Source organism: Cervus canadensis, chromosome 24 (genome assembly GCF_019320065.1).
Source record: "Cervus canadensis isolate Bull #8, Minnesota chromosome 24, ASM1932006v1, whole genome shotgun sequence".
NCBI lineage: Eukaryota > Metazoa > Chordata > Mammalia > Artiodactyla > Cervidae > Cervus > Cervus canadensis.
In genome coordinates this window covers 42,899,187-42,923,210 of record NC_057409.1, presented here as the reverse complement: position 1 = coordinate 42,923,210, position 24,024 = coordinate 42,899,187, and the positions used below count along the sequence as shown (strand labels likewise).

Here is a 24,024-nt window from a genome sequence, read left to right as displayed (position 1 = left end):
TTAAATTGAATATCTTGAGTAATTTCTCTAATTTTTAAAAGCTTTGTTTGGACAAGTCTCAAATTTATAGAAGAGTCACAAGAATTGTAGATTGAGCACCAGGGAACTCCTCACCTATGTTTACCAATAAACATTTTTGCATATTTTGTGTTCTTTAATATATAATTGTTATTATCACTGATGTTATTACTTGCTCTTTGTAATTTACAGACATTATGACTCTTCTCAAATACCTCAGAAAACATATACAAACACAGACTTTAAAAATTTAATTATCAAATTCAGAAGATTTAGCATTGATACAATTCTGTTCTTTATTATGTGGATACATAGACACATTTTTTTGGTTTGTTTCCCCAAAGATGTTCTCTGTAGCAGTTTCTTCCTTAAGCTGGGATCCAGTGAAGGAGCACAAGTCAACGTTTAGATGTCATATTTCTGTAGAATTCTTTAATTTGGAACAGTTCCTCAGCTTTTGTCATTTGTGACATTGATATTTTCTAAGGGTGCAAGGTGGTGTCTTGTTGAATCTTCTCAACCTGAGTTTATCTGTTTTTTAAACAATTCGATTCAGTAATAACATTTTTTACAGAAATACTGTAGTTGATGTACGTTCTTTGTGCATGTGTGTCAAGAGGTGCCCAATGTCAGTAATGTTGTTTTACCCAGCGGATACCCTTTGTAACTGTACCTGCATAGGCTGTGGGGAAATATTTGAGACTATAAATACCCCATTCCCCAACAGATTTTCACCCACTGTTTTTAGCATCTGTTGATGATTCTTGCTTAAATCAACAATTACCGTAGAAGTTCCAAATGATGACTTTCTAACTCTTGTCATTCTTCCTGCCTTTGTTTGTTGGTCTAATACTTTTTGATAGAAATGGTTCTTTATGAAATTGTCCTAAATGGATTTAAAATGTCAGTTGATATGACTTAAGATTTTTTTTCCCCTCTTTAACTTTTTACTAAGAGAATGTTCAACATACAAAAAAATGGGAAGGACGTTTTAGCTGTCATTAGATTCAGCAGTTTTAAACATAGCTGTGTTTGTTTTTCCAGTCTTTCTGCTTTTATGTGTGTATTTGCTGTACTTTCTCAAAGTGTGTTGCGGATTTAACAGCACTTTATCCTTACATCTTTCAGCATATATCTTCTTGTGTAATCACAGTGCCAGCAGCTCACCTAGGAAAATGAATAATGACATAATATCATGTAACATCCAGTTCATGTTAAATTTACATAAGATTTCTTTCTTTTTTACCAGGATCCAATTGGAGACTCAAGCATTTTACTTAGTTTCTCTTAGTTCCTTTTAATTTAGAACAGTTCATTTTCACTCTCATACTTTCTTTCAGTTTTAATAACATTGTTACTTTATGCTATTTTATGAATGACATATTTGTAAAGGAGATACTTTATCCTTTTTGAATTAGTAAGTAACTGTAGAATATGTCTCTGCACCAGTGAATATCCTGTTCCTTTTATCCTTAGTAACTTTTCACCTAATGTTTTAGTGTCCATTGATAATCCTTGCCTAAAGGGATTTTTTTTTCCCCTTAAACACAAGATAGCATATTCTATACATTCTTCTGCAATTTTGTTTTCACTTAAAGACATTGTTCTATCCATATAGAAAAATTTCCCCTGGTGTTAAAAGTTTTTTTACATCATACATGTAGAGAAGTATTATTTTGAATAGGCTATAAATTTTTCATATAGTACAGAATTTGAGAGGCATCTTCCCCTGAGGCAGCCACTGATAGCAGTTTCTTTTGTTACCATGTATTTTCTTTCAGAGATAGTTTACGTGTGTATATATTCTTTCTAGCAGTTCTGTCTATAAAGGTAGTTGCTGTACATACTGTACTGAGCCTTGACTTTTTCATTTAACAGTATCTCATGGAAACTGGGCTTTCCTGGCGGCTCAGAGATTAAAGCGTCTGCCTGCAATGCGGGAGACCCGGGTTCGATCCTTGGGCCGGGAAGATCCCCTGGAGAAGGAAATGGCAACCCACTCCAGTATTCTTGCCTGGAGAATCCCATGGACAGAGGAGCCTGGTAGGCTACGGTCCATGGGGTTTCAAAGAATCGGACAGGACTGAGCGACTTCACTTTTACTTTCACGGAAATTATTTTGTATTAGTACATTTTAGATTTCCTTACTCATTTTTATAGCTGCATATTATTCTGTTGTAAAGATAAGCCATAATTTATTTGGCCAATCCCCTGTTTGGTTATGGTGGTGATTACAGTCGCTAAGGTGGTTAAAGTCCTTGATGCTGGGAAGGATTGAGAGCAGGAGAAGAGAGCGTCAGAGGATGAGATGGCCGGATGGCATCACTGCTGCAATGAACATGAACTTGGGCAAACTCCGGGAGGTGGCGAGGGACAGGGAGGCCTGGCGTGCTGTATTCCATAGGGTTGCAAAGAATCGGACATGACTAGGTGACTGAACAACAATAGTCGCTAAGTTTTGTTCAACTCTTGCAACCCCATGGTTGCAAGACTGTAGCCTGCCAGGCTCCTCTGTTCATGCGAGTTCCCAGTCAAGAATACTGAAGTGGGTGGCCTTTCCTTTCTTCAGAGGATCTTCCTAACCCAGGGATTGAACGTCTCCTGTGTTGCAGCCAGAATCTTTACTGCTGAGTCACCAGGGAAGACCAGTCCTCTATTAACATTTTTCTAATCTCTTGCTTGCACAAACAGTGCTGCAGGGAATAATATATGTCATTTTGTGCATAGAGGCATAAATTTGTAGATCTGTGATATAAAGTACCAAAAGGTTACTGTGTCAAACAGTATGTACGTTCGTAACTTTGACAGCAGTTGCCATGTCACCTTCACTAAAGACTACTAATTTTACATTACACCAGCAATGGAGGAGAGTGTATATAATCAAATTACCTAGCCTTAATGACCTTGACTTGCATTTCTCTTATTATGGGGTGAGGCTGAGCAGTTGTGCCTAGAATGACTTTTTCCCCCCCTGAAAAGTGTTTTATTTTGTGTAATCACTAAGAATTTAACATTTTTGAAGCAGTACTCTGCAGTTATTTAAACCAAGAAAAGACATAATTTAGAGATTAAGATTAAACTCTGGGATTTTAAGTTTATATCTTTGGCTTCACCACTTCCCAGCTGTGAGACCTCAGGCAACTTACCTTACCTCTCATTGTCACACTACTTTATCTACAGGCCTTGAAGAACTTTGTGTATGTATTAAATCAGATAGCACAGTGATGACCTTTCATAAAGCACAGTACCTAACACATAATAAGATCACAGGAATGTTAGCTAATATCAGTATGCATTTGTTCAGTAAATGGTATGCTTATAATTATATAAAAATAGTAATTTTTATTAGTAATAGAAATGAAAGAAATAGGCTAAAGTATTGCAGTTAGGTAACTGGTGCTGAAGAATTATGGGTAATTTGTGTTATTTTAAGTATTTTGTAATACCTAATTTTCCTGTAATAAGCATGTATTTTGTAATAGAAAAATATGGTACACTTTTTTTTAGAAAGGAAAAATGTTTTCAGATTTATTGAGATATAACTGACATATGGCACTGTAAAGTTTAAGCCATACAGCATAATGATGTGACATACGTGTAGCAAAGTGATCACCATAAGCTTAGTTAACATCCATTACTTCATAGTTACCAAAAACATCATTTTTCCTAGTGATGAGATCTTCTAGGATCTACTCTCTTAGCAACTGTCTGATACACCATACAGCAAGTGTTAGCTATAGCCATTGTGTTGTATCCTCGGTACTTATTTATCTTGTAACTGGAAGTTTATACATTTTGACCACCTTAATCCAATTCCCCCTCTGCTAACCACAAATCTGATCTCTTTCTATGGACTTTTTTCTTTTTTTTAGATTCCATGTGTGAGATCATACAGTATTTTTTTTATCTTTGTCTGACATTTCATTTAGCATGATGCCCTCAAGGTCAATCCATGTTGTTGCAAATATGGCATTCACTATTGTTAAATGATTAACTATTTTGTTAAAACCTCTTTCTTCTGTTTCCCATTATAGACAGAGAGTGCATGGGCTGAAGAATACTCTGAAAAGAAGAAAGGGTCTCACAAACGTTCAGCATCGTGGGGCAGCACAGATCAGCTTAAGGAGGTCAGAAAAATGGTTCCAAGGAAGTGGGTGTGAAAATTTGATCCCTTGGTTGACTAGTTCCCAGAAGCTGTGAGCTGCAAAGATTTGTCAGTTCCATTGTTTTTTAATTTCTTTCTTTTTTTTTTTTGGTGGCAGTTTTGATTACTTGAGAAATAACACCAGAAAAATAGAAAGATTTGAATAGGGAAATATAAACGTAACTTACCTGATTATGTGTGTTTATTTTTTAATGAGAATCCATAGCTGTTAATATAATTAAATATCAAATGTATGAAATTGTAGTGATACAACAAATTCATTCTTATTATTTCTATATACAATGGTAAGTATTTTTGATATTTAGTAACCCAGTGTAACCAAGTTGATTATGGCCCCATGTTATGATTACCATTTTTTGTGCCTATAATTAGCACATTTGTGTTTTAAATATAATGTAGCCATAAAACAGAAAAACTCCATCAAGGAATAATGTTATTAATATTAATAATAATCACATTAATCAAAAATATATTTGTTATTTTTTATTTTTTGAATATCATCTTGTGTTTTTTATTTATTTTTTTATTTTTTATTTTTTCATTTATTTTTATTAGTTGGAGGCTAATTACTTTATATAATATTGTAGTGGTTTTTGCCATACATTGACATGAATCAGCCATGGATTTACATGTGTTCCCCATCCCCATCCCCTCTCCCGCCTCCCTCCCCACCCCATCCTTCTGGGTCTTCCCAGTGCACCAGCCCTGAGCACCCGTCTCATGCATTCAACCTGGCTGGTGATCTGTTTCACCCTTGATAGTATACTTGTTTCAATGCTATTCTCTCAGGACATCCCACCCTCGCCTTCTCCCACAGAGTCCAAAAGTCTGTTCTGTACATCTGTGTCTCTTTTTCTGTTTTGCATATAGGGTTATCGTTACCATCTTTTTAAATTCCATATATATGCGTTAGTATACTGTATTGGTGTTTATCTTTCTGGCTTACTTCACTCCATATAATGGGCTCTAGTTTCATCCATCTCATTAGAACTGATTCAAATGAATTCTTTTTAATGGCTGAGTAATATTCCATGGTGTATATGTACCACAGCTTCCTTATCCATTCATCTGCTGATGGGCATCTAGGTTGCTTCCATGTCCTGGCTATTATAAACAGTGCTGCGATGAACATTGGGGTGCACGTGTCTCTTTCAGATCTGGTTTCCTCAGTGTGTATGCCCAGGAGTGGGATTTCTGGGTCATATGGCAGTTCTATTTCCAGTTTTTTAAGGAATCTCCGCACTGTTCTCCATAGTGGCTGTACTAATTTGCATTCCCACCAACAGTGTAAGAGGGTTCCCTTTTCTCCACACCCTCTCCAGACTTTTGGATAGCAGCCATCCTGACTGGCGTGTAATGGAACCTCGTTGTGGTTTTGATTTGCATTTCTCTGATAATGAGTGATGTTGAACATCTTTTCATGTGTTTGTTAGCCATCTGTATGTCTTCTTTGGAGAAATGTCTGTTTAGTTCTTTGGCTCATTTTTTGATTGGGTCATTTATTTTTCTGGAAATGCATTTCATGGCTTGAATTGATTTTTAAATAATACTGTTTACTTTTTTCGAGCTGTTGAAGGTAAGGTATTTGATAAAGAAATCTAATTTTAAATAAAATGTGACTCACTATAAGGAAAATCAGAATATTATCATTGTTTTTGAATTGTTTGTGAAAGCTATAAGGTATAATTGCTAAAAGCTTCATTTGTTTAATACTTGGGAAGCTTAAAGGTGCAGAACAGTGTTGGAACATAATTTTTTCTTTGAAAGAAAGATATACGTTTATACATATATAGATATAGATATGTGTATATATACATATAAATTTTTTAAAGTAAATCAGATTTTTGCGGTATGGTTTAAAAACTCAAAAGACATAATAGGGTTGAGTTTTATTGGTTATTATTAAACAAGAATATGTTTTATATGATGTGGAAGACACTCTGATGCACTTATTTTCCCCTTTTCAGATTGCAAAATTACGCCAGCAGTTGCAGAGAAGTAAACACAGCAGTCGGCATCATCGAGATAAAGAAAGACAGTCTCCATTCCATGGCAACCATGCAGCTATTAACCAGAGTCAGGTAGGAGCACAAGATGCCACGAAATCCAGACAAGGGATATGTTGTTTTCCTGGTGTTACCTTATTGCAAAGGTAAATGTTTATGATAAAGATGTTCAAAAGCATGTTTGAAACAGTGGTTAAATACTGAATCACAGCTTTCATTAAAGAAAAAAAAACACAATACTAAGTTGACAAAAATGATATTTTCCTTTAATGATATTACTTCTAGGAGATATAGCTAGTTACATATTTTGACTTTTGTCTTTGTCGGTTTGGTGTATTGGAGGCAGAATAATACAGAGGAGCACTGGCTGTGGAGCAGAGCCTGGATAGGTAACCTGTTCAAAGTCCCAGTTTCCTCACGTGACAGCAGATGATGATAATGATACCTGGCGCATGAAGTCTTTTAGTAGAAAAGGTCTTTAACTGCTTTGATTTTTTTTTTTTTTTTGCTTTGATTTTTTTTTTTTTTTAATTTACTTATTTATTTATTTTTTCAGTGGGTTTTTTGCTTTGATTTTTTAATTGAACACTATGAACTGCTCTTGATGGCTCACCCAGGGAGCATTTCGCTTCATACTGAATTAAAATTGGATGGCATCCTTTGGCAAAGAGAGAGCAAGAAAAAGTTTGTGTGCTCCCTTTTTAGGTTGATAGCTTCTGATGATTGTTCAGTATATGTGGATTGTTTTCAAGAGAAATGGGTGAAGGTATATATATTTTTTCAAGCTAACTAATTATGTCTTAAAATATTGATAGATGGGTCAAACTTGATTTCACAGATTGATAGTTTGATTGCAGTTTGGCTTCCAGTAACTTTTTTCCTATATAAGGCATTTTCCTATATAAGGCATTCATATTATAAAATATGAATATACATTGATGCATTTAAAAGCCTAAACAAACTGCGTTTATATTTGGAGAAATGGAAAATGCAAAATTGACCAAGTAAGAAGTGAAAAATTTGAATAGACTATTGGAATACTAAATATTCCACTCACTCACAAAAGGCCATAGACCCACCTGGTTTTACAGGTGAGTTTGCCAACGTTATATTCCCTCTAATTCATCCATAAATAATTTAGATGTATTTCTAAGAGATAAATCCAGTTCTTATTTCCTATCCATGTTTTTACTCCAATAGAAGTTAAGATTGAGTTTTATTGAATTTTAATTGATGAATTTTAGCAGTTTATAACTTTCTGAAGTGATTTTTTTTTTTCTTGTTTTTTTTTTTTCTGTCTGAAGTGATTTTTTTAAAAGTTGTATTTAAATTATCAATTACAGTGGTAAAATTATCCAAAAATTTTTTTCCCCTGCAAGTTGAGTTTGCCTAATAAAGACTATTGAAGTTCGCATGAACTTCATTTTTGCCTAAATGAAGGTGCCTCTTTGTGGAGAAGGTGAGGACAAGAAAATATAGTAACTTGAAAAATAAATTCACGTGGCTTGACTTTTGTACACTTGACACACCAATCATCCTGACTACTTGACTTGCTTTGCTGGGTGTTAAAGCCAGTCAGAGATCAGGCACGTGTGTCTTCTGATAGCTGTGGCCGTAGTATTCAGAGTAATTGAAACTTAAAGACTGTGAACATGAAAATATCATTCAAGTCATGATTGTGGCTTTGTTTAGTGGATTCTCTCTCTAGAAGAGAAAGTACCACTTTGAGATATGTGTGCTTTGAGGCCATTCCTCCATCTGTGCAACATTTATCAAATACCTGCCATATGACTGGTATTGTAGTACTCATTAGGGGATGTAGTGATAAATGAACTATTGGGGCTTTCCCTCCACCAAATCTCAGATAATAAGTAAACAGTTAATTTTTATACAGTATAATGAGTATGTTCATCAGGAAGTGTTCAGAGTATTGTAGAAGGGGCATTTATCCTTGAATTGACAATGAGCTGTCTAGAAAGGCTTCTAGAGAAAGTAGTATCTAAGTGATCCATGAAGGATAGGTAGAATTTAGCTAGTTTTGGGCTTCCCTTGTGGCTCAGCTGGTAAAGAATCTGCCCGCAATGTGGGAGACCTGGGTTCGATCCCTGGATTGGGAGGATCCCCTGGAGAAGGGAAAGGCTACCCACTCCAGTATTCTGGCCTGGAGAATTCCATGGACTGTATAGTCCATAGGATTGCAAAGAGACAGGACTAGAGATTTTCACTTTTACTTTCTGGACGCAGAAGAAATCATGGCTCTAGGGAGGAGTGGTAGTAAGAGATTAGGTTAGCCAGAGCTGAGAGTCTTCATGTCTCAGTTGTTTAAGAAATTTGGACTTTGTCTTTGAAGCACCGGAGAGCTATTTTCTACAATGCAGGGGGTTGACAAATGATCAGATATGCATTTTGACATGATCATGATGAGTTCAGAGTAGAGAATGAATTTGGTACAGGACGAGATTGGGGCAGGAAAATCTATGAATAGATTTATAATCCATGTAAGAAATGATGGTGACCTAAAGTAAGGTAGAAGCTGTGGAACTATAGAGAATGGACAAACCTGAGTGATATTTAGAAAGCAATAATTAATAGTTGAACTCCAGTAAGTCCTTCAATATGGGAACACTGTATTCAGCTTTTGTGTATTTAAGCATTTAACCCTCATCTTTGAGGTGGAGGTTGTTACTACTCCAATTTACAGGCAAAGAATTAAGGCTCAGAGAGCTCATGTATCTTGTTCAAGGTCATATGAGACAGAGCTGGGATTCTAATTGAAGCATTTTGACTTCAGAATCTGAGTCTTTAAACTTTTTTAGCTTATGGTTGATGATATGGGAATGATGGACATACAGGAGTAAAAGGTAAGGCCAAGTCTAGCCTTTAAACATAATTTAAGAAATATATCCACCTACCTCATACCATGTACAAAAGTAACTCAAAATGGATCAAAGACCTCAATATAAGAGCTAAAACTAAAAACTCTTAGATGAAAATAGGCATAAATGTGATGTTGGATTAGGCAATGGTTTATTAGATATGACACCAAAAGCACAAGCAATAATAGAAAAAGTACATAAATTGGACTTTATCATAATTAAAAACTTTAGTGCTTCAAGGATAAGCTACAAAATAGGCAAAAATATATGCAAATCATATGAAACACTTGTATCTAAAATATATGAAGAACTCTTAAAACTCAATAATAAAAAGACAAGCAGTCCAATTTAAAAATGGACAAAGGATCTACATAGAGAGTTCTCGAAGGAAGATGTGCAAATAGCCAATAGGTATGTGAAAAAGATATTTATCATTATTTGTCTATCAGGAAATGAATACAAATTCCAGTGAGATACTACTTCATACCCACTAGAACAGCTAAAACTAAAGACACAAATAGCAAGTTTTAGAAAGAATGTGGAGAAATCGGAACCCTTATATATTGCCAATAGGAATGTAAAATCCTGTCAGCACTGTATCAGCCGATAGGAATGTGAAACAGCCTCGTAGTTCCTCAAAGGGCTAAACAGACACAGAGTTACTGTATGACCGGTGCTTCATCTCCAAACTATGTGCTAAAGGGAGTTGGAAACATGTGTTCCTAAAAACTTGTACACAAATGTTCATAGCAGCATGGCTCACAGTAGCCACGACTTGGAAACAACCCAGTTGTCCTTCAACCAATGAATGGTTAAATAAAATGCAGTATAGATCCATACAGTGGAATATTCACTTCAGTTCAGTTCAGTCACTCGGTCGTGTCCGACTCTTTGCGACCCCATGAACTGCTGCACGCCAGGCCTCCCTGTCCATCACCAACTCCCGGAGTCTGTCCAGACCCATGTCCATTGAGTCGGTGATGCCATCCAACCATCTCATCCTCTGTCGTCCCCTTCTCCTCCTGCCCTCAATTTTTCCCAGCATCAGGGTCTTTTCAAATGAGTCAGCTCTTCGCATCAGGTGGCCAAAGTATTGGAGTTTCTGCTTCAATGTCAGTCCTTCCAATGAACATCCAGGACTGATCTCCCTTAGGATGGACTGGTTGGATCTCTTTGCAGTCCAAGGGACTCTCAAGAGTCTTATCCAACACCACAGTTCAAAAGCATCAATTCTTCTGTGCTCAGCTTTCTTTATAGTACAACTCTCACATCCATACATGACCACTGGAAAAACCATAGCCTTGACTAGACGCACCTTTGTTGGCAAAGTAATGTCTCTGCTTTTTAATATGCTGTCTAGGTTGGTCATAACTTTTCTTCCAAAGGAGTAAGCGTCTTTAAATTTCATGGCTGCAGTCACCATCTGCAGTGATTTTGGAGCCCCCCAAAATAAAGTCTCTCACTGTTCTCACTGTTTCCCCATCTATTTGCCATGTAGTGATGGGACCAGATGCCATGATCTTAGTTTTCTGAATGTTGAGCTTTAAGCCAACTTTTTCACTCTCCTCTTTCACTTTCATCAAGAGGCTCTTTAGTTCTTCTTCCCTTTCTGCCATAAGGGTGGTGTAATCTGCATATCTGAGGTTATTGATATTTCTCCTGGCAATCTTGATTCCAGCTTGTGCTTCCTCCAGCCCAGCGTTTCTCATGATGTACTCTGCATATAAGTTAAATAAGCAGGGTGACAATATACAGCCTTGACGTACTCCTTTTCCTATTTGGAACCAGTCTGTTGTTCCATGTCCAGTTCTAACTGTTGCTTCCTGACCTGCATACAGGTTTCTCAAGAGGCAGGTCAGGTGGTCTGGTATTCCCATCTTCCTTCAGAATTTTCCACGGTTTGTTGTGATCCATATAGTCAAAGGCTTTGGCATAGTCAATAAGGCGGAAATAGATGTTTTTCTGTAACTCTCCTGCTTTTTCGATGATCCAGCGGATGTTGGCAATTTGATGTCTGGTTCCTCTGCCTTTTCTAAAGCCACCTTGAACATCTGGAAGTTCACGGTTCACGTAATGCTGAAGCCTGGCTTGGAGAATTTTGAGCAGTACTTTACTAGTGTGTGAGATGAGTGCAATCGTGCGGTAGTTTGAGCATTTTTTGGCATTGTCTTTCTTTGGGGTTGGAATGAAAACTGACCTTTTCCAGTCCTGTGGCCACTGCTGAGTTTTCCAAATTTGCTGGCATATTGAGTGCAGCACTTTCACAGCATCATCTTTTAGGATTGAAATAGCTCAACTGGAATCCCATCACCTCCACTAGCTTTGTTCGTAGTGATGCTTTCTACGGCCCACTTGACTTCATATTCCAGGATGTCTGGCTCTAGGTGAGTGATCACACCATCGTGATTATCTGGGTCGTGAAGATCTTTTTGTATAATCCTTCTGTGTATTCTTGCCAACTCTTCTTAATATCTTCTGCTTCTGTTAGGTCCCTACCATTTCTGTCCTTTATTGAGCCCATATTACTTGGTCACGAAAAAGGAATGGAGTACTGATACATACTACCATATGGGTGAGCCTTGGAAACGTTATGCTAAGTGAAAGAAGCCAGACACAAAGGAATACATGATTTCCCTTATATGAAATGTCCAGGAGAAGCAAACCCACAGAGACAGATTATAGACTGGTGATTGCCTAAAGCTAAGAAAGTTGAGGGAAGATGGAGAATGACTGCTAATGTGTGAGGTACTTTTTTTTTTGGTTTGATTCTGAGATTAATTGTGATAATAGTGGTGCAGTTGTGTTCAATTACTGTTCAAAAGCAGAAGTTGTACACTTGAAATGAGTGAGTTGTATGATACTGTGAATTATTTTTCAATAAAGTTCCACCAAAAAATATGTACTAACCAACATAAAAATGAATAGATAAAATGCAAATATAACTGTCTGGAAATAATAGATTAGATGCTAACAAAGAACCCAAAAGTAACCCAGGAGGTCTTATAACTGTAGAAGATGAGCACAGGTGGTCTGAGCTCAGATTGTTTAGGCTAAGATCTGAGTCATGCTGCTTGCTAGCTGTTTGAAGTTCCTTGGGTTCCCTGCATTATATTGCCTGTTTGTTGTGTTGTTCTAACACAGGATTAAATGGTGCGTGTGTGTGTGTGAGTCACTCAGTTGTATTCGACTCTTTGTGTTCCCATGAACTATAGCTCTCCCAGGCTTCTCTGTCCATGGAATTCTCCAGGCAAGAATACTGGAGCGGTTAGCCATTCTCTTCTCCAAGGAATCTTCCCAACCCAGGGATTGAACCTGGGTCTCCTGCATTGCAGGCAGATTCTTTACCATCTGAATCACCAGGGAAGCCCAATAAATGGTGTTCACTTCAGTCCAGTTGCTCAGTTGTGTCCGACTCTTTGTGATCCCCATGGGCTGCAGCACGCCAGGCCTCCCTGTCTATCACCAGCTCCCAGAGTCTGCTCAGACTCATGTCCATCGAGTCGGTGATGCCATCCAACCATCTCATCCTCTGTCATCCCCTTCTGCTTCCGCCTTCAATCTTTCCCAGCATGAGGGTCTTTTCAATGAGTCAGTTCTTCACATCAGGTGGCCAAACTATTGGAGCTTCAGCTTCAGCATCAGTCCTTCCAGTGAATATTCAGGACTGATTTCCTTTACGATTGACTGGTTTGATCTTGCAGTCCAAGGGACTCTCAAAAGAGTATTCCCCAGCACCACAGTTCAAAAGCATCAATTCTTTGGTGCTCAGCTTTCTTTATGGTATAGAGTATTATGAAACAGTTAATGTAATTCTTGGCACAGAATAACTGCTCAGTAAATCTTAGGTGGCTTCCAGTTGGATTTTTCTTTAGGCGTCTCTGCCAATTCATATTGAACTTATTTTATAAAACTTTAATTATCATAAAAATATTTACATGCTTATTACAAAAAACTTGAGAAACTAAAAAAGTCAAATAGAAAAATTGTATCTCTATACTGTACATTTTAAACTTTTATATAATGTGGTATGTCAATTTCCTCAATAAAACTGGAAGAAAAACTAAAACTGAGAAATATTAGACCTCAGTCAAGCTGTTATTTTTTTAAAAAAATCAAATAGGAAAAAGACTATCCAGAGTTTCACTCTCTAAAGACAGCTATTCCTTAAATGCTTTCTTGTTTTTCCTTTTTCATTCCTTGCGGAGATCATATCATATATTAGACTAAGTATTTTTTTAAATGTATTTAATGTAGAAAAATGTTTGCTATTACAGAGGGCTTCAGAAACATTTTTAATGTTCCGGATTCTGTAGAGCAGTTCTCTAATTTTGGCCATTTAGTTGGGTCCAGTTACTGTGTGCTTAAAGCTTTTTTCTGTTATACTTTTCTAGGGGTAGGAAAATAACTTTCCATTATTTGGTTAATAAGTTTAAATATCTGGAGGCTCTTTGGCTTTCCTTTTCATAGGCTCTCCAAGTTATTAGAGTTTTTTTGTTTGTTTGTTTGTTTGGAGTTCATGATATGTAGATTATTATTTTTGAAGGGGGGTTCCAGCTTTTATCTTTCCCCCTTTACACACACAAAAAAAAACCCAGAAGAAATAATATAGGATTAAAACTGCAAAAGTGGTTAATTGGTGGAACACATGCATAAAAAGCCAGATAGGAAGACAAGCTTATTTATAATGAGGGACCCGGTGCTCTGTGACTACCTAGGAGGATGGGAGGAGGGAGGAGGAGGGCAGGTTCAAGAGGGAGGTGACATTTGCACGCCTGTGACTGATTCATGTTGATGTATGGCAGAAACCAGCACAATGTTGTAAAGGAATTATTCTCCAATTAAAAATAAAAAAGGAGACATATGTAAATGACAGTGGTTTGTAGTTTTTACAAAAGACATTAAAAAAGAAAAGTCAAATAAATACATGTTACTGTTTGTAGCACACTGTTTACATCAATATTAAAGGGGAGAAACACTAATTTAGGGACAGATAGACCACAAGGTCCAGGTCTTTAGGGAGATTATTGGGAAATTCCTTTAGCATCCCTTAATGATCAAGGACAGTATTGTTCTGATAATAGATAGTCTGTAACCACTGGCTAACAGATCTTTTTCTTGGACTTGGAATGGATTTTTTTTACAGTTTGAATTCTCACATACTTTTGAGTGATTCTTTCCTTGGAAATTCAGGAGGGGGAACTATTTATTATGAAGAATAAATGCTGCCAAATTTCTTAGGGGAGAGAAACTTCATATGTCATTGGTTTCCAAAATTGACAAAACTCTTGGATACTTAAGATATTTTTAAGGAGTATTTTAAGAAATACTCTCATTAGAAGATGTGGCCAAGAATTCGAGTCAGTTCTGGTGAGGTGGAACCTGTTAATACAGAGTGAAGTAAGTCAGAAAGAATAAAACAAATATCATATATTAACACATGCGTATGGAATCTAGAAAAATGGCACTGATGAATCCATTTGCAGTGCAGGAATAGAGACACAGACATAGGGGACAGACTCGTGGACACCGCAGGGGAAGGAGAGAGAGGGAAGCATTGAGAGAGCGGCGTTGACACATACACGTTATCGAATGTTAGATAGATAGCCGGTGGGGATTTGCTGTATGGTGCAGGGAGCTCACACTGGTACTCAGTGACAGCTTAGAGTGGTGGGAGGTGGGAGGTTCAGGAGCGGGGGTGATATGTATACTGGTGGTTAATTCATGTTCTATGGCAGAAACCAGCACAACATTGTAAAACAATTATTCTCCAATTAAAAATCAAAAAAAAAAATTTTCAAAAAGATGTAGCTAACACATTTCAGAATTGTTTGATGATTAGCGTCAGATGTTAGTAACACAAGAGCTAGAGATGCGGCATAAACTAACTTAAGAGTGTGAATTTTAAAATCATGCAGGTGTTTCTGGCTGTGATAGGCTCAAACAAGAAAGCCCTCCCATGGGATTTTCTCATTGCTTCATCTGGGCTGGGAACATGATAGTTTTGTAATAGCTTAGGAGGGTTTGAGAGCAAAGGGATCATGAGAAAGAAAAAGGGGGAAAAAACCTATTTTCATCTGAGAAGTGAGAGGAGTGTTACACTTTAAAGAGAAAATTGCTTCTTGGCACTGGAATATTTGTGAGCCTGTCCAGGACAGATTTGCTGTTCTTGAAAGTTTCAAGATTTTTCCACCGAGAAATCAAAACAGTAGGTGCTTCAGCTGTGACCTTCATTAGAGAATATAGCTGTAGCTTAGGAAAGCTAGGAGGGGGGAACACATGAGAGGACACTGATCTCTGGAGGACAGAAATAAAGTGACGCTGATGGGACAGGAGGAGTCAAGGCCACATGGAGCCCCCTACAAAAGCCCCTATGATGGCAAAGCTTTTTTCCCCCAGTGCTTTCTAAGTTTTTAAAAATTCCATTCTAAACATCAGTTGTGACCACTGTTTTGTTGTATTAGGGTTTCTGGCTCATATTTCTCTCCTAGATTTCTATTGAATTGCTGAACAGACCTTTTTCTATCCTACAGTTTTCTTCCTTTGAAAATTTAGCTCTCTTTATCTTTTTCCCTGCTCAGCTACTACTTCAGGAGGTATTCTTCCCATCTTTCCTGAGTCTGCTTGTCTTGCCACAATTTTATCCCCATGCTTCGAAACAGATATTTAAGTTATAGTGTAGATTGGACTCTAATGAAGCTTCAGGGTTAGCCAAACCCTCTCTTGGAGTTCTTTCTTTGTTGGTTAATTCACAGCTTTTATGTAGTTTGATCTTTAAGCTGTAATGTAATATATAGATAGACGGCGAATGTAAATAGCAAAAAGAAAACTTTAAAACTATGATTCACCTAATTGAAATCTTACTTGAGTGGAAAACATTCTGATTTGAAGAGAAAGAATCAAGAACTGAGAAAAATAAGAGATCCTTGTTGTTTCCAAAGGTCAAATCTTAGGAGAGAGAGATTTTTCCTTAATAATGGAAGGATTTTTAACCTTTCAGAGCTGTCTAAGGATATCTCTCAGTTAATATGATAACCCACTTGTATTTGCATATGCTGATTTATATTTAGAAATACACGTTTTATTACACAAAGCTATGTAGATATGGGAAAAATAAATTATATATACACACAAAATTTCTTAAGAACCGTTAAAATGAACCATAAAAGTTAAAGTATAATCATTTTTGTTATTTTTAAATATTTTAGAGCATAGTTTATGTAAGGAATAAAATCAAAGGCCTATTAACTTTTTATTTCTGGAATAATAACAGTATTTTTAATGAAGAAAATTTTTCCCAGGCAGCTTGGCTAGATTATTTTTCTTCTAATCATATAACTATTTGCTAATTAAATGAATTACTGTTGAACCTTTGCTTCATTTACCTAAAATGGTGTGTTGACCTTAGGAAAGTGCCCATTTTCATTTTTTTTTTCCTTCCTTTCTTTCCTTTGCTTTAAATAAATTAAACTGTCGACACTTGCCACTATTTTAGATTACATTTGAGAAAAACTTCTTACCAATTATGTAGGATATGACTTCTATAGCTGCCTGGAAAGGCAGTAACAAGATGTCCAGTCAGTTATTACACTGGTGGGTTCTTGTTATGTGCATTTCTCAACATGACACCCGGCAGACTTAAGCTTTCTGTTCTTAGAAGACTTACTAACAGATCCTTATGGTTCCAAAACCCAGAAAGGTCAACATTTTGCAGAAATCCTGACAGATCATCTTCCCCTTCTAGTCTTCTCCTTCCTCATTTCTGTAACGTTAGCTACAAACCAGATGCAGCCTGAAAATGGCATCCAAAGCAAGCCATTATTTATGTTGTTTTGTGACTTTTAGGAGAGAAAATTAAGTTTAGAATTGAGTACCTTTCACTCAATGTAAAAAATAAAATCAAAGTTCTGTTTGTAGTATATATACTGATAACTCCTGAAATCTTAGTCTGTAGCAGTTCTCTGGCACCTCATTATTTTTTGACAGAGGAAGAGTCCAGGCCCAGGAAGGATGCCTGCCTGACAGAAATGTTCTAACACGCTCTCCACTGCAGACTAGTGAGCTCTGGGTTTCTTTTAACCCATAGGTGCTTCAGTCCAAATCAGTTTCCTTTCGTCCCTTCACTAGTTTTTGTTTTCTCTTGCCACCACTTTGAGAAAGGTTTCTTTCCTTCCTTGACCTGTCATGATCCAAACCATATTCTTAACTTCATTCTCCCACTCTTATCCCAAGAGTAAGTACATATCTAATTGGAGAGAATTTCTTTTTTTTTTTTAAGCCTGTTTTAGATTATACTTTGGGATATTATTCTGTTGCTAAGGAAACAAGGGGGTGAGAATAGGTGAAAAAAGAAAAAAGTACCCTTCAAGGTGTTAGTGACAGGTCTTGGGGATATAGAAAACCAATGGGAAATAGCCAGTTTCAGTGCCTCTTTGAGGCATTGTTTCACTGAAGTAGGAAAGTAAAGACCTTGGGGTGAGAGTAGGGCGGAGGGTGGAGAATGTGAGTTCCTAGAAGAATGGAGGGGTGGGCTCTGGTGTTTACTTTCTTCTTCCTGTCCCGTCTTATCACAGTCCTGTCATGGGGTGAGCCAGGGCTGGCCTGCTGACGAGGCTTTCGGGAAGTGCGGGAAGTTACTGGCTTTGTAGCACTAAGAGGGAAGGATTGAAGAACAGGGGATCTGAAAGAGACCTTCCTAAATGAAGGATGAATTAGTCACATTTCTTTACCAAGACATTGTATTGCAGGACAATACAAGATGACCTTCTGGCACACTGTTGTATGAACTTTGGCAGATATCTTGCATTTCTTGTTTCATATTTTATTTTGAGTATCTTGTCAGGAAACCAAGTGATATCCTGTAATATAATCAGTTATTTCTTTTCAAAAGTAATACTGTGCCAGTGGGAACATTTTTTTAAACTAGAGATAGGCTTTGAAACAAAACATTAAAATAATTACTGTGGAAGTATAAATAAATTTCACAGGGAAGTTACTCTTATCATCTTGCTACTCTATATTTACTTTGGAAGTGATTTTGTTTTTCCTACCAAAAATTTTTTTTTTTTTGATAAATTACTTTTTGTTGTTGTTTATTTTCTGGAATATAGATAATTATGGCACTGGAGGACTTTAAAGTTATGTTCTGAAATCTGAACTCCTATAATCATAAAAGAATGTCTGAGGTTAAGATTCGTTTACTGTTTTCCTTTATCCCTCTTCTCTTTACAGTCCCTCATAGATGTGAATGAATTTCTGAAATTCTACCTTGATTGTCTGGGATTTTTGCTTTAAATTCTATTTCGTGTAAACCAAGGAGCAGGTTTCATTATTCACACTTTTTGTAAGGTCTATAAATTTTTATTTATTTTAGAGTTACCCAGATCAAATGGAAGTATGCTTCCCTCTAGAGAATGTAAAGGCAGTAGTAAATGTTTCTTCTCCCCCCTCCATCACTTTTTCTTCAGGCTCCCGTTCCAAAGAGTGCACTTATTCCAGTAATTCCCATCACCAAATCAACAGGCTCCCGATTCCGGAATAGTGTGGAAGGATTGAATCAGGAGATTGAAATAATAATTAAAGAGACTGGGGAAAAGGAAGAGCAACTTATAGTAAGTAATCTTGTATCTTAAAATCAGCCTTATACATTAATTTTTCTAATTATTTTTTTAAAAAATCACAATTTTGGTTTCCATATTTACATGTTTCTCTTCTTGTTGAGAATAAAAATTTATCTCTTTTGTGAAACTCTGACCTGTGCATGTGAATGACAATTTTTCTTTGCATCTCATAGAGACAACTGATATGACTTAAATTTGGGTCCTTGAACAGAAACTATTTTTTGTTTTTCTGTATTTAAAAATCACAGATATGCTTCTGATTGTCTGTAACTCCATTTAACAAAAGTTCAGCTTACTAGTTTGTTGGTGGTGGCGTGGAATATTTTCTGAGTATGAATATATATCTTACTGTTTGTCAGTTATTGGAAGGTCTGCTTACCTATAACATACATAGAATGTGTATTCTATTAATTGTGACATACAAAAGTATGGTTTATATGTAAGAGAGAAAATTTCCTGTTTATATTTAAAAGCAAGTCACAATATACTGAAGCTTTCATTCTTCAGTGAAAGAGGAATTGGGGAGTTTAAAGTAGTGTTTCATTGACGCCCGAGATTCTTTCCCTTAAGAGGAAAGGTTGGTTTAGCTTAGGGAAAACACCACTGCCCACACCCTCCCCTCCTCCACTGGATGACGGTGAAACTTCCCCTGATGTGTAATGAAGGTAAACGCACCAGAGGTGTCCCGGGAGCTGGTTTCCCCGCTGAGTGAGTCACACAAGCCTTGTTCTGAACAGCTCCTCGATTTCCCTCCATAGTTAGCACTGCTGTGATGAACCTTCTCTCCTTCAGGAGGGTTTCTTTGAGAACACGGTTTGAGGGGGCAGTGAGCAGGGGCGGACGACCGTCAGGTGTCACCGGCTTACACGGTGCCCCGCCTTTTCTTCGCATGGAGCCTGGACTTCCACCTGGGTTTCTCCTCTTTTATAATGGTGTGCCTTGATCACTTTGAAAGTCGCAGTGAGCCCGTGAGAAGTAACTCGGTGTTGTTTCGTCCGTCAGCGGTGTGCCAGAGCCCTGGGAGTTCAGGGCTCGCTCGGCCACCCCGTGTCCCGCGGCGGGGAGGGGGCGGTATCGTGAGGCCGACAAGGAGAGGCTTTCTGACTTTTGAGTCTTCTGCAACAACAGGGGAAGGTTGAACCTTGGGTGCCTTTCTGGGGGAATTTCAAAATCGGTGACCAAAACACACACATGTAAAACATTTTCGTGGCAGCCCCAAGACATCCCAGATGGCCACCGCGCGCCGCCGCCGCTGGCTCAGAGAAGCAGCAGCACGCGCAGCGCCGACACGCAGACGCCCGGCGGGGCCGAGCGGGGCAGCAACGACAGCAGCCGCTCGCAGTCCGTGTCGCCCACCTCCTTCCTCACCATCTCCAACGAGGGCAGCGAGGAGAGCCCGTGCTCGGCCGACGACCTGCTCGTCGACCCCAGGGATAAAGGTACCACACGCGAGGGCTTTGCGGCCATGGGATCCGTGATGCCACCGCTGCATCCTGCTTTGTGTTCATCTTCTAGCAGAACGCATACACTTAGGGCCACCAAGATCATGACTTCTGGATGTGTTCAAAATACAGATTTTAAAGAATTGTAGTACAGAACCGTAGGTTTTATTGCGGTACTCAGGTGATGGTCAGGTTGGCTGGGTTTACGGGCTTTTGTTTGTACAATTTTTTTTTTTTTTTTTTTGCACTTACTAACACAAGCTCCTTAATAGTGAGTAACATCGTTTTTGGTATAAATGAGATAAACATTTGTCCTGAAAAGCGTTTGTTTTCTATTACCTTAGTTGTCATGTTTTTACTACCTTACTACTTTTTAATTGAATGTGAAGCCTTCAAGTTAGTGTGTTTCAGGATCTATATTTGTGATATTTCTAATAAGAATTAAGCTGACTTACATCAGTGCAAGGTGAGTATTCCAGGCAAGCCTGGAGTAAAAGGGGAGGTGGGATACTTACTTAGTATTAAACCACTTGCATGATTCAGAAAGTACTTGGAGACATAGCACTTTGAATATTAGTTACTAATAATGTTTTACTTTTAAAACAAATATGATCTTTTATCTATCTTTATCAAGGCAGTCTTTTCTTAGTCTAAATTCTAGTTATTACTGCATGAGCTTGAGAAAAATGATGAGATAAATTCTATGGCTCAGTTCAGTAGTCATTTATTTAGAACCTCCTACTTGCAATGTGTTGATTGTCGGAAAATGTTCCACATCTGATGACAACGGATCATTAGTGCCAGTCATCTGAATACTGAGACTATAGCGAGTGCAGAAGACCTAAGGTTTACTGAAGAAGTCACTTCAGACTATGGGCAATTGTAAAACCATACTATTGGGGCCCTTTTTTGTCATCTACAAGGTTAAATAAAACTTGGCTATACCCTAGACCAGTTACTAATAAATCATACCCCCTGGGGCAGGACACGGGCACCAGCAGTTTTCAGGGCTCCCAGGCGATTCACATGCACAGAATTTTGACACCACTGAATTAAATCCTTTGATTGGGCCTTGTGTTTCTTGTCAGGAGTTGACATAATTAATTACTTCTGATACTTGCTGTAAGGATTAAAAGAGAGAGTGAATGCAGCTCCGAGTACTTAAGCTCAATCAGATGTACCTGCCCCACCCATCCCACCCCCAGACTAACCATAGCTATTAAAATCTGCCCCTTGATTTCCCATACTGTCTACTTTTACTTCAGAAGCATATGGGAACTCTGTAAGTTTTGTGCCCTGCTGTATTTGCCTTTAGGAGACTAGTGACTGGTTAACTTCTCTGGATTTCTTTTGTAAGAAAGGGTTACTGTCAGCAAGGAGTTGTAGTTCAGTTGACACAGACAGTACATTTAGAACACGTAGGTTACATATCAAGAATTCTAAGTTAATGTGGTAGAAACCGAGGACATCGGCACTGAACAGAATCACCAGAGTAAAGAAGTGTTCCCTTGGGTAGGGTTAATTTAGAAAGGTAACAAAAACTTTGAGCCAGACTTTGAAGGAGAGGTTTTGGAAAATGAGCAGAGAAGGACCTCTTAGGTATAGAGAAGTTTTGCAGGCAGAAGAAAAGTCTCCGCCATACACCGCGCATAGACTCTGACTACCTGGGGCAGAGATTGCAGCCAGAGTAGAGAAGTCAGTTGAGAGATTCTGAGGGGACAGCCAGGAGTGAATTACAAACCACCAGTGAGGAAGCATTTTAGTTATTTGTCTTGGGAAGAATGGAGGTGGCGTTTGAGCCCACGTGCTGTGTACGGAATAGAAATAAGCAGCAGCATGCTGCCGTGTTCAGTGCTGAGGAGTAAGTTACACAGGCCTAGGCTGCGGGGATTGTAAGTAGAAAGGAAAATCTCTGGTTCATGCATTTCTAAGCCAACAATTATGTCTTTTTTACCAGGAATTATGTTAGATATTGGGGTAATGTGGATGAGTAAAGCCTTGTTCCTACCCTCAAGTAGTAGCTCATGGTGTAGGCGAGGCCAGGAGCAATCAAATACAGCAATCAAATACAGGACTATGCACGTATGTGCTAGTATTTCTTAGTAATCCAGCATGTTGTTTCTTGCAGAGAATGGGAACAACTCTCCTTTGCCCAAATACGCAACCTCACCAAAACCTAACAACAGTTACATGTTCAAAAGGGAACCTCCTGAGGGCTGTGAGAGGGTCAAAGTCTTTGAGGAATGCTCGTAAGTATCCCCCACCACCCCTCCCCCACCGCAAACTTTTATTATGAGAAGCATTAAAAGAATTTCAGATAGGCTGAAGAACAGTACAGTGACCACCCGTATACCCAACACTAGATCCTATAGTTAACATTTTGCTTTGTCTCTTTGTGTTTTGGTGTTAGTTTTTACGGAACTGTTTTAAAGTAAGTTGTAGTCATGACATTTAACCTTGAATACAGTTTAATACTTATTTCCTAAAAGTAACCACTCCTACATAACCACAGGACCATTGTCACACCAAAGAGAATTACAGTTATGCTTCACATCAACTAGCCTTCAGTTGTTACTCATGTTTCCTCAGTCGCCCCCAGCATATCACCCGTGGTTATTGCTGAACCTGTAAACAGTCAGCGCCACACATTGAATTTAGCAGTGTATTTATTCAAGAGAGACCACAGGTCTCAATGCAGGGTGGGTTTCCTCCTTTCAGGGATCAAATTTCCTTCAGTTTTTAGTCTCCAGTTCTTTAAACAATTAAAATATTTTCCTGCCAACATGGGGAAGAGAATTCTATTACTTTGCAGAAACATGTTGCTGTGATAAAGATCATGAAAGAAGCAGAACTTTACACAGCATCTGGTACCCTTGGTATGCGATCTTCTGTACTCATGTATTTCTTTTGGCCTTTACTCTAGTCAGGGACTCTTAACTTTAGACTCAGAATCTGCTTAGAAGGTACTGCAGCCATGGCCTGTTTTCAGCAGCTGTGGCCCCTTGTAAGTGATGGCTACAGGGTTGTAGATATGTATGACGCTGAGCAAATCAGATGACCAACATTATTTGAAGAGAGAATGATGGTACATCTATAAATCTCACTTTTCAATCTCGTTACAAGACTAAGAGACACCTTCTGGCTTTTTCTGACTATGAAACTAAAAATACAGTGTGGAGATTGTCCAGCCTTGTTTCGTTCACATAACTTCTTTGTTCCATCATGAGTATCTCAGAATCGTTTTGAAACATGGCATCCTTTTGTTCTGTGTGCCCCTCCTGTCGGCACTTCCCTTCATGTCAATTTTAAACAGTTTGCCACACAAAGAGCATTGTCTTTGAATCCCTTCACCTTCTCTACTAGGAGATCCCAGCTGTCAGTCTTTTTGCTTTTGTGATAATAATTGAAAACCCTGTTTTAGCAGCTGCTTATTTACTCTTTGCACCATGTAAGTCTGAAGGCATGCCTGCTGCCAGAGAGTTTAAGCAGAATTTCTCCACACATGTGTTTCATGGACTCCTTGCACCATAATCATCCAGGAAATTAGTTCAGACTACAGAGCCCCAGGTCCCACCCTAGCCCTAAGGAGTGAAAAGTACGGAGGTAGATAGGACCTGGATTATGCATCTTTAACAGATCTCAGGGCTTTTATTCGTCACTTGAACATGCTGACTTAGACCTTTTCATGAGAGTTCTTCAGAAATGGAGTCATTCTAATAGGTAAAAGTTCAATGGTCCACATGGAACCTTTTGGAGTATTTGACTCTGGCTGATAGACTTAAAAAGCAGTTTGAATTTCTGTTATCGGTGACTTTGAGTGAATATTGGTTGTGTAGGTTGGTGTCTTGTGGCATCTGCCTAGACTGTTATATTTGGAAAAGTTCTCAGTATCTGAACTAT

General features: G+C 38.1%; 1 protein-coding gene across 1 annotated transcript in view; it reads left to right on the top strand.

Moving 5' to 3' along the window:
• Positions 1–24,024, top strand: part of FAM117B (family with sequence similarity 117 member B) — a 68,205-nt gene that overhangs the window by 36,067 nt on the left and 8,114 nt on the right. Inside the window, exons 3-7 of the mRNA XM_043445195.1 lie at positions 4,053–4,145; positions 6,151–6,264; positions 18,530–18,673; positions 19,896–20,121; positions 22,253–22,373. Coding sequence (XP_043301130.1) covers positions 4,053–4,145; positions 6,151–6,264; positions 18,530–18,673; positions 19,896–20,121; positions 22,253–22,373 — 698 coding nt within the window. The remainder of the gene's footprint in view (positions 1–4,052; positions 4,146–6,150; positions 6,265–18,529; positions 18,674–19,895; positions 20,122–22,252; positions 22,374–24,024) is intronic.